This window comes from Purpureocillium takamizusanense, chromosome 6 (assembly GCF_022605165.1).
Source record: "Purpureocillium takamizusanense chromosome 6, complete sequence".
Lineage (NCBI taxonomy): Eukaryota > Fungi > Ascomycota > Sordariomycetes > Hypocreales > Ophiocordycipitaceae > Purpureocillium > Purpureocillium takamizusanense.
In genome coordinates, this window is record NC_063073.1 from 2435129 (window position 1) to 2449926 (window position 14798).

The 14798-nt window shown below is 60.2% G+C and overlaps 6 protein-coding genes across 7 annotated transcripts; 2 read left to right on the top strand and 4 right to left on the bottom strand.

Moving 5' to 3' along the window:
- The first annotated feature begins 175 nt into the window (after window positions 1–175).
- Window positions 176–3645, top strand: JDV02_007229 (RNA helicase). Its single transcript, XM_047988701.1, has one exon. It carries the CDS (start codon window positions 387–389, stop codon window positions 3456–3458), a length of 3072 nt encoding a protein of 1023 aa, XP_047844699.1. The 5' UTR covers window positions 176–386; the 3' UTR covers window positions 3459–3645.
- JDV02_007230 (uncharacterized protein) lies at window positions 3540–5056 on the bottom strand. The gene has a single exon (XM_047988702.1). It carries the CDS (start codon window positions 4707–4709, stop codon window positions 3603–3605), a length of 1107 nt encoding a protein of 368 aa, XP_047844700.1. The 5' UTR covers window positions 4710–5056; the 3' UTR covers window positions 3540–3602.
- A 1300-nt stretch (window positions 5057–6356) lies between these two features.
- On the top strand, window positions 6357–7081 carry JDV02_007231 (uncharacterized protein). Of its 2 annotated transcripts, XM_047988703.1 has the most exons (4): window positions 6357–6567; window positions 6674–6748; window positions 6848–6865; window positions 6954–7081. In XM_047988703.1, the coding sequence occupies exons 1-4, from the start codon at window positions 6448–6450 to the stop codon at window positions 6975–6977; spliced, it is 237 nt and encodes a 78-aa protein (XP_047844701.1). In that variant the 5' UTR covers window positions 6357–6447; the 3' UTR covers window positions 6978–7081. The 2 variants fall into 2 exon arrangements, with proteins under 2 accessions (XP_047844701.1, XP_047844702.1); XM_047988704.1 differs by having other exon boundaries at window positions 6848–7081.
- A 27-nt stretch (window positions 7082–7108) lies between these two features.
- On the bottom strand, window positions 7109–8299 carry JDV02_007232 (uncharacterized protein). Its single transcript, XM_047988705.1, has one exon. It carries the CDS (start codon window positions 8255–8257, stop codon window positions 7352–7354), a length of 906 nt encoding a protein of 301 aa, XP_047844703.1. The 5' UTR covers window positions 8258–8299; the 3' UTR covers window positions 7109–7351.
- Window positions 8300–8526: 227 nt separating this feature from the next.
- JDV02_007233 (uncharacterized protein) lies at window positions 8527–11297 on the bottom strand. Its single transcript, XM_047988706.1, has 3 exons — window positions 10589–11297; window positions 9990–10476; window positions 8527–9844 (listed from the first exon to the last, which is right to left on the bottom strand). The coding sequence occupies exons 1-3, from the start codon at window positions 10896–10898 to the stop codon at window positions 8641–8643; spliced, it is 2001 nt and encodes a 666-aa protein (XP_047844704.1). The 5' UTR covers window positions 10899–11297; the 3' UTR covers window positions 8527–8640.
- A 761-nt stretch (window positions 11298–12058) lies between these two features.
- Window positions 12059–14106, bottom strand: JDV02_007234 (uncharacterized protein). The gene is made up of 2 exons (XM_047988707.1): window positions 12557–14106; window positions 12059–12529 (listed from the first exon to the last, which is right to left on the bottom strand). The coding sequence occupies exons 1-2, from the start codon at window positions 13814–13816 to the stop codon at window positions 12290–12292; spliced, it is 1500 nt and encodes a 499-aa protein (XP_047844705.1). The 5' UTR covers window positions 13817–14106; the 3' UTR covers window positions 12059–12289.
- Between the last annotated feature and the right edge of the window lie 692 nt (window positions 14107–14798).

The window sequence follows — 14798 nt, forward strand, 5'->3', positions numbered from 1 at the left end:
GCCCTGCCAACCCGCCCCGGGTGGCTGCCCTGGCGCGTGGCGGGCCACTTTCCACGATAAGCAAGTGGGGCGCTTTTTATCAGCCGCGCATGATTGGGTCGGATTAACCCTGCCTGCGTCAACTTTCTGGGACCTGCCGCCAAAGACCTGCCCGCGCCTGTCAATAGCAAGCGCAACAGGCACGCACCTTCTTCGCAGGCGGAAGGCACCCGCAGCCGACTTCGTCCTTTTCCGGAGAGCAATCAGCCGCCGCAGAATTTCCTTGTGGACTGCGAGGGTCAGTATCTGCTGCAGTACGACGGCAGACCTAGAAGCAGGTACGGCGTAGCCGTCGACAGACTGGCTGCTTCATCTCCCCCTCGCGCCTTGCATCGACCGTCGCCGCCATGAGCTCCAAAAAGTATGCCTTCCTCCCGATGGACGACGGCGAGGTCGGCCCTGAAAAGGTCACCAAGGAGAAGAAACACAAGCACCGGCCCCGCGACCGCGACCGAGAACGAGAACGAGAACGAGATAGAGACGACAAATCTTCCCGTTCGTCAAGGCCGAGGCGCGACCGTTCGCGCTCGAGATCTCCCCGCTCGTCCTCCCATCGCCACGACAGCGGCCGCTCGAAAGGTTTCCGGCGGCGCGATGCAGAAGCGGACTTTGACGACCGCTGGGGTGACGAGCAACCGCCCTCGGACGAACCGGAAGCTCGGGACGATGACGACCCCCCCGACTTTGAAGAGTCGGCCAGCAAGAGAGTCAAGCTGAGCCACGACGAGCCTCGGGATGAGGACCTGTCAGACGGCGCCAAGGAGGAGCTTGCGCGTCAGAAAGACATCGAAGAGCGGGAGGCATTTGCGAAGCGACTCAGGGAAAAGGACGAGGGGCGATCAAAGAAGAACCACCGCGACGGCGAGGCGTCGTCGAGACAGCGGCTGGCCGACGATGCCAAGGCCAGGGACGCGGCGCTGCCTGACCTTCGAGAGCGCTCTCGGCAAGAATACCTCAAGAAGCGCGAGACGGAACGTCTGGCCTTGTTACGCAAGCAGGTCGCCGAGGAGACGGCCGAGCTGCGCAGCGGCATGCGCCTGTCCGAAAAGGAAAAGGCAGAGTTTGCCAAGAACCGCGAGATCCTGCGGCTGGCCGAAGAGCGACTCAAGATTGACGATCACCGGGATGGCTATGTGATGCCCGAAGACTACATCACAGAAAAGGGAAAGCTGGATCGGAAAAAGAAGGAGGAGGCGTTGTACAAGCGATACGTCGATCGCGACGAGTATGGCCAGGAAAAGTTCGTCACAGAGCACGAGGAGTGGGAGCGGGAGCAGACGGCCAAGGCCAAGGCCCAGGTCAAGATTGCGGAGAGGGTCAACGAAACCTACGACTACGTCTTGGATGATGCGCAGTACATTCAGTGGAACCTTGACTCGAAGCTCGCCGGCGAGGGCAAGAACCTGGCCAAAACCAAGGAGCAAATGTTCCTCGATGCGCAGATCGAGGCCGCTGAGAAGAAGGCGCTGTCCATCCAGGAGACGCGCAAGAGTCTGCCCATCTACCAGTACCGCGACCAGTTCCTGGAAGCCCTGGAACAGTATCAGATCTTGGTCATCGTCGGCGAGACCGGTAGCGGTAAGACGACACAGCTGCCGCAGTACCTGCACGAGGCGGGATATACAAAGAAAGGCCTGAAGGTCGGCTGCACGCAGCCGCGACGAGTCGCCGCCATGAGTGTTGCCGCCCGCGTGGCCGACGAGGTGGGCGTCAAGGTGGGTAACGAGGTCGGCTACTCGATCCGTTTCGAGGACAACACGAGCGACAAGACGGTCCTCAAGTACATGACGGACGGTATGTTACTTCGAGAGTTCATGACGGAGCCGAATCTCGCGGGCTACTCGGCGCTCATGATCGACGAGGCGCACGAGCGGACGGTCCACACTGACATTCTCCTGGCCCTGGTCAAGGATCTCGCGCGCGAGAGGCCGGACCTCAAACTGCTCATTTCGTCTGCGACCATGAATGCTACCAAGTTTTCCGAGTACTTTGATGACGCGCCCATCTTCAACATCCCTGGTCGACGTTACCCCGTCGACATATACTACACCCCGGCGCCGGAGGCCAACTACCTGGCGGCCGCCATCACGACCACCTTCCAGATCCACACAACACAGGGCAAGGGTGACATTCTCATTTTCCTTACTGGCCAAGACGAGATTGAGGCGGCCGAGTTGGAGATTTCCGAGACGGCGCGGAAGCTAGCTGGCCGCATCAAGGAGCTTGTCATCTGCCCCATCTACGCCAACCTTCCGTCTGAATTACAAGCAAAGATTTTCGAGCCAACCCCTGACGGTGCTCGCAAGGTCGTGCTCGCGACCAACATTGCCGAGACGAGTTTGACAATCGACGGCATCGTCTACGTCATTGATCCCGGCTACGTCAAGGAGAACATCTATAACCCGGCAACGGGCATGTCGAACCTCGTCGCGGTGCCTTGCTCGCGTGCCTCAGCCAACCAGCGCAGCGGTCGCGCCGGGCGTGTCGGGCCCGGAAAGTGCTTCCGTCTGTACACCAAGTTCGCCTACATGAACGAGATGGATGAGTCGACGACGCCCGAGATCCAGCGGACCAACCTGAACGGCGTGGTGCTGCAGCTCAAGTCGCTCGGCATCAACGAGCTGCTCGACTTTGAGTTCATGGACCCGCCGCCGACGGAGGCGCTCATCGGCGCGCTGAATCAGCTCTTTGCGCTGCAGGCACTGAACCACAAGGGCGAGATGACCAAGCTCGGCCGCCAGATGGCCGAGTTCCCGACGGACCCGATGCTGGCCAAGGCGGTGCTGGCGGCGGACAAGGAAGGTTGCGTGGACGAGGTGCTGTCCATTGTGTCGATGCTGGGTGAGGCGTCGGCGCTCTTCTTCCGGCCCAAGGACAAGAAGATTCACGCCGACAGCGCGCGCAACCGCTTTACGGTCAAGGATGGCGGCGACCACGTTTCGCTCTTGAACGTCTGGAACCAGTGGGTCGACAGCGACTTCTCGCCGGTGTGGGCGCGGGAAAACTTTCTGCAACAGCGGTCCCTCACGCGCGCGCGCGATGTGCGCGATCAGCTGGCCAAGCTCTGCGAGCGCGTCGAGGTGGCGCCGTCGAGCTGCGGCGCATCCAACCTGCGGCCCATCAAGCGCGCCATCACGGCGGGCTTCTTCCCCAACGCGGCGCGGCTGCAGAAGAGCGGCGACGGCTATCGCACCGTCAAGAACAACACGAGCGTGTGGATCCACCCGAGCAGCGTCCTCATGTCGGTCGACCCGCCCGAGAAGATGGTGGTGTACTTTGAGCTGGTGCAGACGACCAAGGAGTACATGCGTAGCGTGATGCCCATCGAGGCGCGCTGGCTGGCGGAGCTGGCGCCACACTTTCACAAACAAAAGGACATTGAAGCCATGGAGGACAAGAAGATGCCCAAGCAGAGGTGATACCAAGCCGGGAAATGCATTGGATCACGTAAAGACGCACAAGAAGTAGCTGCGGATGGATTTGACACATACTGGAGTCATGGGGAACGAGGAATGGCCCCCTGTCATGATGATATTCGAGGTTTACCCTACCAAATATAATGGCTATGCCGGGCTGCTGGACTCGGTCTGCTCGGGCTCCCACCTATACAGCAGATCCATCCTGACCGTGTACTTGAGGCCGCTGTCCACTCTCGCGCCCTCGTGCAGCAGCCCCTCGTGCTGGAATATCAAGACGCTTCCCGCCTTGGGATTGACGTCGAGCCTGCGCTTTCTATCGCGCGAGAGGAACGCGGTGGCCCCGCCGACGTGACCCTCGCCCGTGGGCGACTCGGCGGCCGAATCGTTGAGGTACAAATGCACGGTATACATGGTGCGCACCTCGCGACGACCGCCTCCTCCTCCGTCCTCCTCCTCCTCCTCCTCAAAGTACCAGTACGGCCCGTCGCAGTGCGGCTTGAAGTACTGGCCGGGCCCGTAGCGGAGGAAGCGCATGCGCCTGTTGATGCCCTTGAGCCTCCACTCGCCCTTGCCGTCGTCGCGCCACCCGGCGGGGACCCGGGCGAGCGTCCGCCGCAGCCCGTCGTCGGCCTGGAGGCAGCGGCGCCATATCCTGTCGGCGAGGTCCTGCTGGTCCCAGACGATGCGGTCGCTGACGCGGTAGTTTGGGGCGGGGGCCTCGAGCCCGTTGCCGAGGTTGACGAGGGCGGGGCGCCAGGCGGCGGAGGAGGCCTTGACGCCGTCGCCGTCGCCGCCACTGTTGTCGTTGTCGGTGTCGTCGCGCAGAGGGACGGACGCCTCAGCGAGGGATATGAGCCGGGCGCACTCGGCGGGGGAGAGGACGTCGCGCAGGATAATGGCGATGCGGCCGGCGAGCTCGGGGAGGGGCGAGGCGGCGAAGTCGATGGGATGGGAGGACACGGCGGCTGCGGCAGGCGGAGGAGAAGAAGAGGAGGAGGTGAGGAAGTCGTCGGGAATGGGGACGGGGTTGGACGTGTAGGACACGAGCCTGGGGCCGCCGCCTTCGCTTGGCCGTTGCTGGGGGCTCTTGGCTTGCGGCTTGTTTGTCGAGCTCGAGAAGAGCCGGAGGGGGGAGGAGTTGAGGATGCCCATGGCGATGCCGGGAACGTCGTGACGCGCCGCCGCCGAGATGATGGTGGTGGTGGTGAGGGCGGTTAATCGGAGCGGAGAGGAGAGCAGGACGCGGGACATTTCTTCACTTTAACACATCATGATGACGCAGCTGAACAATTTAGAATTAATTATTCAGGACAACTGCCTCGAATAGTCCAGGACAGAGCACGGTTGCTTGCTGATTGATTGATGCCTACTGCTGAGGCCTGGCGTGGTGACTCATGGCGGCGGCAGTGCCAGGCAGACGGGCAGCAACAGCAGCAGCGACGGGAAGGAAGGCGCACGATGCTGGCACCAGGGCGGGCGGGTACGCAACGGCGCACTAACTTAACCTGCTGGGCTCTCTGCCTGCCCCATGAATGAGGCGCCCCTGTCAGACTGGGGGCTGACTGACGGGCTGTATTTGAGGCTCTTCCCGGTTGTCATGGACACGTTGCGGGGACAGTTGAAACAGTAGCAGTGGTAAACGGTATAAAATAGTTAGTTACTTGGCTGCCTAGTGAGGCCGTGTAAGTCAACGTTAGGTAGTCTCTTGCTGTGTCGCTAATCGGATCCTCCTCCCTCTGTTGACCACCATGATCCGGTCCGTCCTGCTTACTTTTCCACCCTGATGCTTTCTTTCCCGTCACAGAATCAGGAAAGGCCTCTGATAATATGTTTTTGCCGAAGCACGCCCCCTCCCCGCTCGCGCAGTCATTTTCGGGCGACAGAGCGATTTGGGCGTTGATAGACTGCCTCTGCCTATTCCGGCGGGACTAGAGGACGGTCTTGACTCTTGACAGAAAGCAGATGGGTCCAAACAAGGCTACTAACTTTCTCCGTAGATGGCCCCACGGCAAGACCATGCTGCGATTCAATTCCGGCGCTCGTACAATAACAACAAAAGTATGATACTTGGTACAGCGCCATGTAAGTTGGTTGGTTCGTGCGAAGAAGTCAGAAGTAGCCTACATAGCGATGCACGCGCGGGGCTTTCCCAGCCGATTGCAGCAGCTAACTACTACATGTAACGTATTCGTACATAGACGTTGAGGCGGCGGCCTAGGCTTTTTTTTACGACTCGAATAACAAAACTGTCCCGCCGAAGGAGGGAGGGATGGTCGTCTCAACGCCGTTCTGAGGCCATCGCAAGGCATCATCGGCCCCAGCCTCGTCGCGACCCCCCAATCATGCGTGCGCCACACACAGCGAGCACGCGCACATTCCAATCCCGTATACGTAGAAAGGTGAGCCCCTCGACCGCCGCCCGCGCAGCCGACATGTCTTGCTTGATTGACCCTCGCTCCCCACCGAGGTTCGGGGTGCGCGTGCCTGTTGTCCCAATTCTCATGTTCCCCATTGAAGTCTTGCCCGTACCTTGCGTACGTACTTTGGAGGAGCGCTTCCGGAGGCGGCCCTTTTGCGGCCGGCAGACGGACAGGCTAGAGTGGAAACAGGTCTCAACGCCAGGGGGGTTGAAAAGATAAAATAAGATAAAAGGCGCAAGCGCCTGTAGCGAGGCCATCGCCATTCACCACGGTGCCCGGAGAGCTCTAGTACCAACAGGAAGTCAAGACACGCCACCCTGCTGTCTGCAAACGCAACGCCATCAACAAAGAGACCCAACTAGATGCCCGGGCCGAAGCAACTGCAGAAACAACGTGCGTAATTGTTGTCAATATAAACGAAGGTGTACCAGCTGCGAGCGATGCGTTAGCCCACCCCCAAGGTTGTTGTTGTTGTTGAAGCAAGCAGGCAGCTTCTTGTTTCCTGCCTGTTATTTGGACGCAGCACAGCAAACCACATACTTGTTCCCCTCCCCAATGATAAGCCCCCCATGAATCCCGTCGCCGCTCTCCTCGTTGCCTTGGCTGCCGCCGTGTCGGCCAGCCCGACGCTGGCCGAACGGGCGAGAGATAAATGCCCCCAAGTCATCGAAGACGCCTGCTTTGAGAGGGTGACAACCCCCCCGCCCCCCTTTCCCAAAAACAAAGCCTACCAACTCCAAAGGAAACCCCCCGGCCAATGCGGCAAGAGGAACTGACAATTTAATGTTGCTATAGGCTGAAAAGTGCCAAGAGGAGAAAGGGGACTTCTCGTGCCCATTCGTTGCCGCTGAATTCTGCCCCTGCTTCGATGTAAGTCATGGCTTCCCCGCGAGTGTCCGTCTGTCTGGTGTGTTGTTGCAGCATGGGAGAAAAATCAGCGTATCGAGCAGGCACTAACTCTCGCTACAGACATACAAGATTTGCATGGTACGTGTGTTCCCGATTCGTGGTATCGATGCGAGGCTGCTGCGGCTCCATGCGATGCTTGCTCACAATTTGATGCCACTGTTTGTAGAAGAGCTACAAGTGCTCCTATTAACTTACTAATAAACGGGCGGGTCGGTGCTTCCGAGGAGTGAAAGTTGCAGCCTGAAGTTGACGATGTGCTGTGACGCTCCCTTGTGGTGGCGGGGTGTTGGTGCACTGGAGATCGATAATGGTCTCGATAGACTAATGTTCACCTTAATACACTAATTTCTAATACCTTACCTGCCACGTTCTGTCTGCATCAGCGGTTGTGGTGCTACCGAGTTTCACTCCTGGAATAGAAGCCTTATGCCATGGCCCTCTCTGCCTTGAGCCATGTCGATACAAGCAATGTTAACAAAGTCTGATAAGAAGCCGACACATGCTTCATAAACTGCAACACATCATACACCGTGCTTACCCCCCCCCCTCTCCAAGTGTGCGCCATCATGAATGCGGCCACGGCTCAACCACCAGCTTGTCCCAGTGCTGCTGCCAGCGCACCACCTTGTTCATGTACTGCTCCCGCCTGCCGAGCACGGGGTTCGGCCTCACCACCATGTTGAAGAAGTCCGACAGGCCCCTCGGCGCGTACACGTCCCACTCGTCATCGTCATCGCCATCGCCATCGCCAGCATCATCACCATCAGGGTTATGATGACGGTCCCCGCCGCGCGGTCGCACGCCTATCATGGCGCTCGTCGAGATCCACGAGTCAATGGCCGCCTCGACGCTCGCGTGCGGCGCGCACTCGACGCCAAACTTGTCCCCGTACCAGAGGTGCACGCGGGCCTGGTTGCGGATCTCGACGTCCACGCCCGCCAGGCCGGCGTCGTCGTCGTCAAAGAGGCGCCGCGCGCGCTGGATGACGGCGTCCTCGGCCTCCCACGAGAGGTCGGCGGCGTCGTGGTAGACGAGGTCGTAGTCGCGGATGCCCCTCTCGGGGTCCGCGTGGTGGCCCGAGACGTGGTTCCAGATGGTCTGGGAGATGGCGCCGCCGGCGAGGTACCAGTTGGGGAGGCGGAGGCGGGCGGCGAGGCGGAGGACGCGCAGGAGGGTCGGGTTGGTGGAGAGGATGGGGCGGAGGAGCTGGAGCTGGGATGCCAGCGGGAGGTGAGCCGGGTTCACGTTTACGACGACGCCCGGGTTCACAACCGGCTTCATGTTGGGTGGTGGCGGCGGCGGCGGGATGATGGCAGCCGAGGGGTTGGTGGTGGTGGTGGTCGACCCTGTCGGCGGTGTCTGCATGTGGTCGTCATCACTCGTGCATATGCTGTTGGACACATCCATGACTGTGCCTAAAAATAATATCGGTGCTTGTGAGGTGTGGTGATGAGAGGAGAAGCTCGGCATGGGTTGAGTGAGGTTGGCGATGACGACTGGATGCCATGAGTGTGAATGAATGGGTGAGACGCGAGAGTCAGGTCATGCAGTCTAGGCCGGCATGTTTGTGGAGCAGGCTACCAGAGACACACCAGAGTACATACATCAGTCACAAGACCAAGCCCCTCCTTTTCATCGTTTTGTTTAATCCGTCCTTATGGGGGCGTTGACGATATGGCCAGCCGCGGAACATAAATACACGTATACGAGTGTGTGTATATGTGTGTGTGAGTGCGTGTGTGAGTGTGTACAAGTGCCATGGAATATTATAGACTATGCAACGCAATTTGTGTACCAACAAGGCTCTCTCTACAGTGATTTGAAAACCCCCCAAAAAAAATAACAAAAAACACTTATGTACCGTGCCCATGCTCATTCGCCTTGACAGGCCACGCATCCACGCCGTCCTGTATAATCATCATCATGCCGCCCATCATGTGGTTGTTGATGTGGCAGTGCAGCAGCCACGCGCCCGGGTTCACCACCTGGTATCGCACCACGACCCAGTTGCGCGTCTTGACGGCCTGCTGCGACAGGAAGCTGTCCCTCTGGGGCGGGTCGCGCAGGTTGAACTGCGCCGGCCCCAGCTCGCGCATGGCCTCGTCGACGCTGGACCACCGCCAGTCGCCCTGCCCGGCGCCGATCTGGAACATCTTGTTGCCGTGCTTGTGGATGGGGTGCGGCGGCATGGGGAAGACGCTCGCGAGGAGCACCAGGTCGACCCACGTGCCGTTGCGCGTCGTGATGGTCACGTTGTCGTGCTCCCACGGCTTGGGGTTGTACAGCACCGGCGGGCGCGCGTCGAAGAAGGCCATGGGCTGCAGCCGCGTGCTGTTGAGCGCCCACAGGTAGCTCGCGCCGTCGAGGCGCATGTTGAGCACAAAGGTGGCGTCGGCGTGCTGTGCGATGGGCGCGGGGGGAAAGGGGCGGGCGATGGCTTGGTCGAAGACGACGAGGTCCTTGGACGTGGGGGTGCCGATGATGTCGATGTAGACCTGCGGCTCCTTTTCATCCCCGCCGTCATGGTCGTTGTCGTCGTCGCCGTTGTCGCCATCGTCGTCGTCATCGTTACCATGCTCCTTCTTGTTCTCATGCTTGTTCTTCGTCGTGTGGTTTCTGGGCGGCGGCGGCAGCGGCGGCACGTATCCCCCCTGGACGTCGAGCACGGCATGCCCGGTGATGATCTGCGCGGCCGTGTTGGAGTTGGCGCGAATCTTGAACCGCCCCGTGCCCTTGAGCGGCACCAGGACGCTGTACCGCTCTCCGTTGGCCATGTTGATGATCTTCACCTTTTGCGGCTCAATGTACGACCCGTCCATGGCGTACACCCACATGTCGTGCCCGTCGATGGACACGACGGGCGTGGCAAAGTTGGTCGCCCCGATCAGGTCGATGGCGATCCAGTCCTGCGCGTCGCCGCCCCGGTACGTGGCGCGGACGAACTCGGTGGCGCCTTTCGTCTCCTTGCAGCCCTCGAAGACGCCGGGGATCACCTTGTCTTTCTTGAGGGCGTTGGCGTCGCCGCCAAACGCGGCCATGACCTTGGCTGGCAGACATCTATACGCGCTCCCGTGTTAGTTGCAAGGGCTGCTGCTGGCTTTTTTTTCGCAGAAGGGCCAGCGGGGGGGTTGTAGTATAGTATAACAAGGCAGAGAGAGAGGTGAAAACAAAGCAAAAAAAATAGGGGAAAAGGAAAGCGTACCCCTTGTCAGTCAGCTTGGAGCCTGGCAGCAGCGCCAGGTCGCGCTGCGTCGTCGAGCTCATCTTGGCCGCCATCTCGTCCTCGGGCAGACACGACACGCGCCCCTTGCCGTTGAAGAGCAGGGCGTCGTAGCACACCACCTCTATGCCGGCCTCCTCGGACATTTTCCACTTGGTGTTGGACTCGAGCCGCGTCAGGTCCGCAATCAGCAGCGGGTACACGCTGGCCTCGGCGTCCTCGAGCGCCCGCTGCACGTCCTCATCCCCGCCGGCGATGAGGTGGAACGGCTTCGGCTCGTCGGGGCGCGGGTGGATGAGGATGGCGCCGTAGCACCCGTCTTCGATCTGGCCCTGCAGGTGCGAGTGGTACCAGTAGCTGCCGTACTGCGTCGCCTGGAAGCGGTAGGTGAAGGTCTTGCCTTGGTGGACGGGGTGTTGCGTGACGCCGGGCACGCCGTCGGCCCAGGGGGTCTGGTGCATCTCGATGCCTAGTGGTAGTAGTCCCTCGTGAGTGAGTGTTTGGGTCGCTCGGTCGTTGGGTGTGTGTGGTCTTCTTTTTTTTTTTTTCTTTGCTTCATGCGTGAGTGAGTGACGACGTACCGTGAAAGTGCAACGACGTGTTAAAGGGAGTGTCGTTGATGAGGTTGACAACCACCCAGTCGTCCTGGTCCAGCTCCATGACCGGCCCGGGAGACTGCCCGTTGACGAGCATCATGTTCCGGGGCACGTCGGCCAGGGCGTAGGGCTCCCACGACAGGCGCACGGTGAATTCCTTGGTGACATTGCGGCCCCTTTTTGACAACGACGACCATGATGATGACGGTGATGACGATGGTGCGCCGGCCGCGAGAGCCGTCCAGGTCAGCGCGGTCAGCGCAAAGACAAAAAACAGGTCTTTGCACGAGAGCATGGCGGCGGGCTCGCGTCAGTCATGAGGGGAGAGAAAAAAGACAAGACAGACAAGACAGATGGACAAGAGGGCGAACGCAAGCAGCAGCATACAATGGTCTGCAAAGCACACAATGGGCGAGATGTCTGGATTGTTGATATAACATGTGTCGATCCCCCTCCCCAGGGTCTCTAAATTTGCATCCAGGACTGAGACAGGGTCTGGGATGTCGGGCGACCATGCAGGTGCGTGTGTGTGTGTATTGGATGTATGCACGATGTAGTAGTAGTAGTAGTAGTGGTAGCATCAAATCAATGACCGGGACCGGTCCTGGTCGAGCTCGACCCGATCAACGGCTGCGCGCCAGCGGGCGGGCGGGCCGGGGACGTGGAGTGGACGGCGGGCGGCGGGCGACTGGACTGGTCCATCATGATGATGATGATGATGATAATGAGGATGATGTTCTTTTGGCCTCACACCCCCCCCCCTTTTTTTTTCTTGGCGCTTCGAGTCATCCCACATGCAGCAACAGCAGCAAGCAAGCAAGCTCAGCAGACCTCAGCTAGCCTTTGCTTCTGCACATTTTCCCGTCCGCCAGGGTGTGTGTGTGTGTGTATGCGGTGAACGAATGTAGTACGAGTTTCTGCATCTGGCCCCGGCCCGACGAGACGAGTAACTAACTACGGTATGATGCCTGTGCACGAAAAGAGAGAGATGGAGACAAGAGAGTTTGTGGTCGTGGCGCGGAGCTTCTCCGTGGCGCAAGAGTTGGGCGAGTTGCTTCGTTGACGTAACGGGGGTTGCGGCGGGCGGTGCGTCGCCGCTTCGAGTCAACGGCCGAGCTAAGCAGGTTGACAGCTCAGCTGTGCATGAAACCGAGCCCCCGGAACCCGGGAATGCGCAAAAGCAACGTGCAGCGGCAGCAAAAAGCAGGTCGTGGGATCGGGCAGCTCAGCTTCCCGTCAACCCCCATGTCACTTCGGTCACTCGCATAGCCCCTGTGCCCCCTTACTAACGTAGTAATGGCTGCACGGAGCGGGATGGACATGTAGTAGCAACTAGTATGCCCAACGCTAGGAGTAACTTGGTAGGGCTGCGGCTGCTGCTGCGGGCGCCCGCTCTGGGCCTGCCTGCCTACCTTGCCCCCGCCTTGACTTGACCTGACGCGGGATCTACAATGAGCTACTGCTAGTCCAGGTCCGGCGGCGGCGGCGACGGGGATCTGTGCTTGCCGCGATACAACCTTATGCTTGTACGACCGCCTCGCCCGCAACAACACCAAACACAAGACCATCGCAGCCCCGTCGTGCACTGCCAGGGGGCCAGGGAGCCCAGCGCGCCCAATCCCATCGACATAATGCCATCGTATCGTATTCGGCGACTCCCCCATTCGATGCCTGTCTATTTCCGACTCAAGACAAAAACTCACGGACCTGCTGCTGCTCGTAGTCGGTCGGCGCCCCGGCGCGGAGCAGCCACCAGCCCTGCACTTTTGGAGGAGTCGGAGTCGTCCTCGTCGTAGCAGTAGTGGTGGTGGTAGTAGCACTAGTCGGTGTTGCCCTTGTTCCGTTTCTTCTTCCCCCTTGCGTTGCCGCCGCCGCCGGTGCTGCTACCAACGCCCGGTCCTTTCCCTTCTTCGTATCCTCCTCCTCCTCCTCCTCCTTGTCATCGTCCTCGGCCTCCTCCTCCCATCCATGTCTACGGCTCATCATTTCCGCTCCCTTCTTGTCATACGCGAGCGAGGCGAGGGCCGACTGCATCTCGCGTCGGATAGCCCTCCACTCCGTCAGGGCGCTCCTCGTGCTACCACCACCACTGCTGCTGCTGCCGCCCCCAGCCAACAGCGCCGCCAGCGCCAGCCCAGCACCGGCCGTCCCGGCAGCCGCGGCGGCCCCCAGCGGCTGCTGCTGCTTCTTCTTTTCCCACGGCACCCTGACCTCGTCCGGCAGCGGCGCCAGGTCGCAGGGGTACCGCGCCGCGCCGTAGGGCTCCCTGCCAAAGGTGACGCCGCCGACGTGGCGCACGCGCGGGAGCACGAAGCTGATGGTGCCCGCGCTGGGGCAGCACAGCAGCAGCGCTTCCATGGCAGAGCGCCAGTGCGCGACCATGCGCATGTCCGTGTTGTCCGTGTCCGTGTTGTCCCCTTGCCCTTCTTCCCCTTGCTCGTCGTCGTCGCCGTTGTTGTCACCCTCGTGCAGCAGCCGCGGAATGTCGCGAAACCACGCGCGCCACTCGACGCCGACGTGAAGAACCTTGTCCATGCCGTTGGCGACGGCGACGGCGTGCTGCTGCTGCAGCCGCGGCTCGGCCTTGATCCGGTGTCGCATGTTGCGGTCAAGGTAGAGCATGTCTCGCTGGGGATTGAACCACAGACCGGGCGACCCGCCGCTGAACCTGCTGCTGAACCTGCTTCTGAACCTGCTGGACCTGCTGCTAGTAACCCTGCTGCTGCTGCTAACCCTGTTGCTAGTAACCCTACTGCTGCTGGTGCTGCTGCTACCAACCCCGTTGCTAACCATAACCCTGCTGCTGCTGCTGTTACCATTGTTGGCCGCAAAGAGAAAGAAGCCCCACGATAGGGCCACGGCGCGGGACTCGCGGCAGATTTGGGTTGCCGAGGGAGGAGGGTGGCGGATGTGAAAGTCAAAGGTCCGCTCCTCCTCCTCCCGGCACGCCGGTGCATGCCAGCTCGGCGGCGTCCGGGGCGAGTCCACACCACCATTACCACCGTCGTCCTCTTCCTCGTGCCCTTGCACGCCGTGGTTGCCTCCTCCCTCCTCTTCCTCTGCCTCCCCCTCCTCCTCCTCTCCCGGGTTGGGGTAGTAGACAACCTTGGCCACGCAGTCTCTGACGTGGAAGACTCGGCGGCGCCCCGGGAGGGTTGCTCCCCAGATTAGGTGGCGGATTTCGGGAGGGAGATCTGCCAGCCGAAAGGCCATGGTCGCACGCGTGGGGAAAGGTCCCTTTTTTTTGAGTTTTTGACTGGCTTCCGCGCAACACCAGGATTTGTCCCCGACTAGCCCACGCCAGAAAACGGGAAGCTCTATTATGTGTTGCTTTTTGTATCACCGCTGGCGGCCAGCGTCCGTAGTTGATAAAAAAGACTATGCGAGGGGTTAGTAAGTGAACTTAGTTGGTATTCAGTTGCAAGGAGCTGTCGTCGCCAGCCAGAGACCGACCGCACGTACGAGTAAGCGTTTTGACTCGCCGTGGAATATGCTTCTAGTTACTGCCCGTCTCGTTAGAACTTATTCTACGCAACTCTCTTTTTTTTTGTTCGCCCCAGCGCAAGTCGCGACGTTTTAAGCTCCGCGTCCGTCCCACCAGCTGCTGCTGCTGCGCTCTAGGCTGCGATTTAGATTGATGAGCGGGCTCTGGGGGGACGCGTACGTGTTAGCCTTATCCCAGGCATCCGCCATGAGAGCCCGTCGCGCCAAGCCCATTGAAGCGATTTGCATCGCATCTGCCTCGCCTGGGCCGCGTCGTCGCAACGACAAAACGATGGATTTGGATGCTTGCCCGTATGCGGCGAATACCAGACAGCAGCCTTGGCAGTCGCATACTCGGCCCCCGGGGCGCTACAGTCCAGAGGACTAACTTGGTAACTTAGTAGGGCCATGATGGAGAATGTTTTACTACTAGTAGTAGTCCGAGGTGTGTTGGTCCGCCGCCCTAGAGCCTAGATCTAGGGGTGTGTTGGTGGTGAGTGGTACGCATCAATACCCGATGTCCATGGACTGAGGCGAGAGACGAAAGACGGGCCGGAAATGTCATCGACGATTGAATCTACATTGCCGTGAAATCCGTGCTTCGCGCTTGCGGATAGCCCACGGATTAAAGGGCTTACTCGCTTCACGTCCGATCAGATGATGCAGGCAACGGCGATGCTCCCCCGGACGCCCGCCCGGCAGCTGGCGGCCC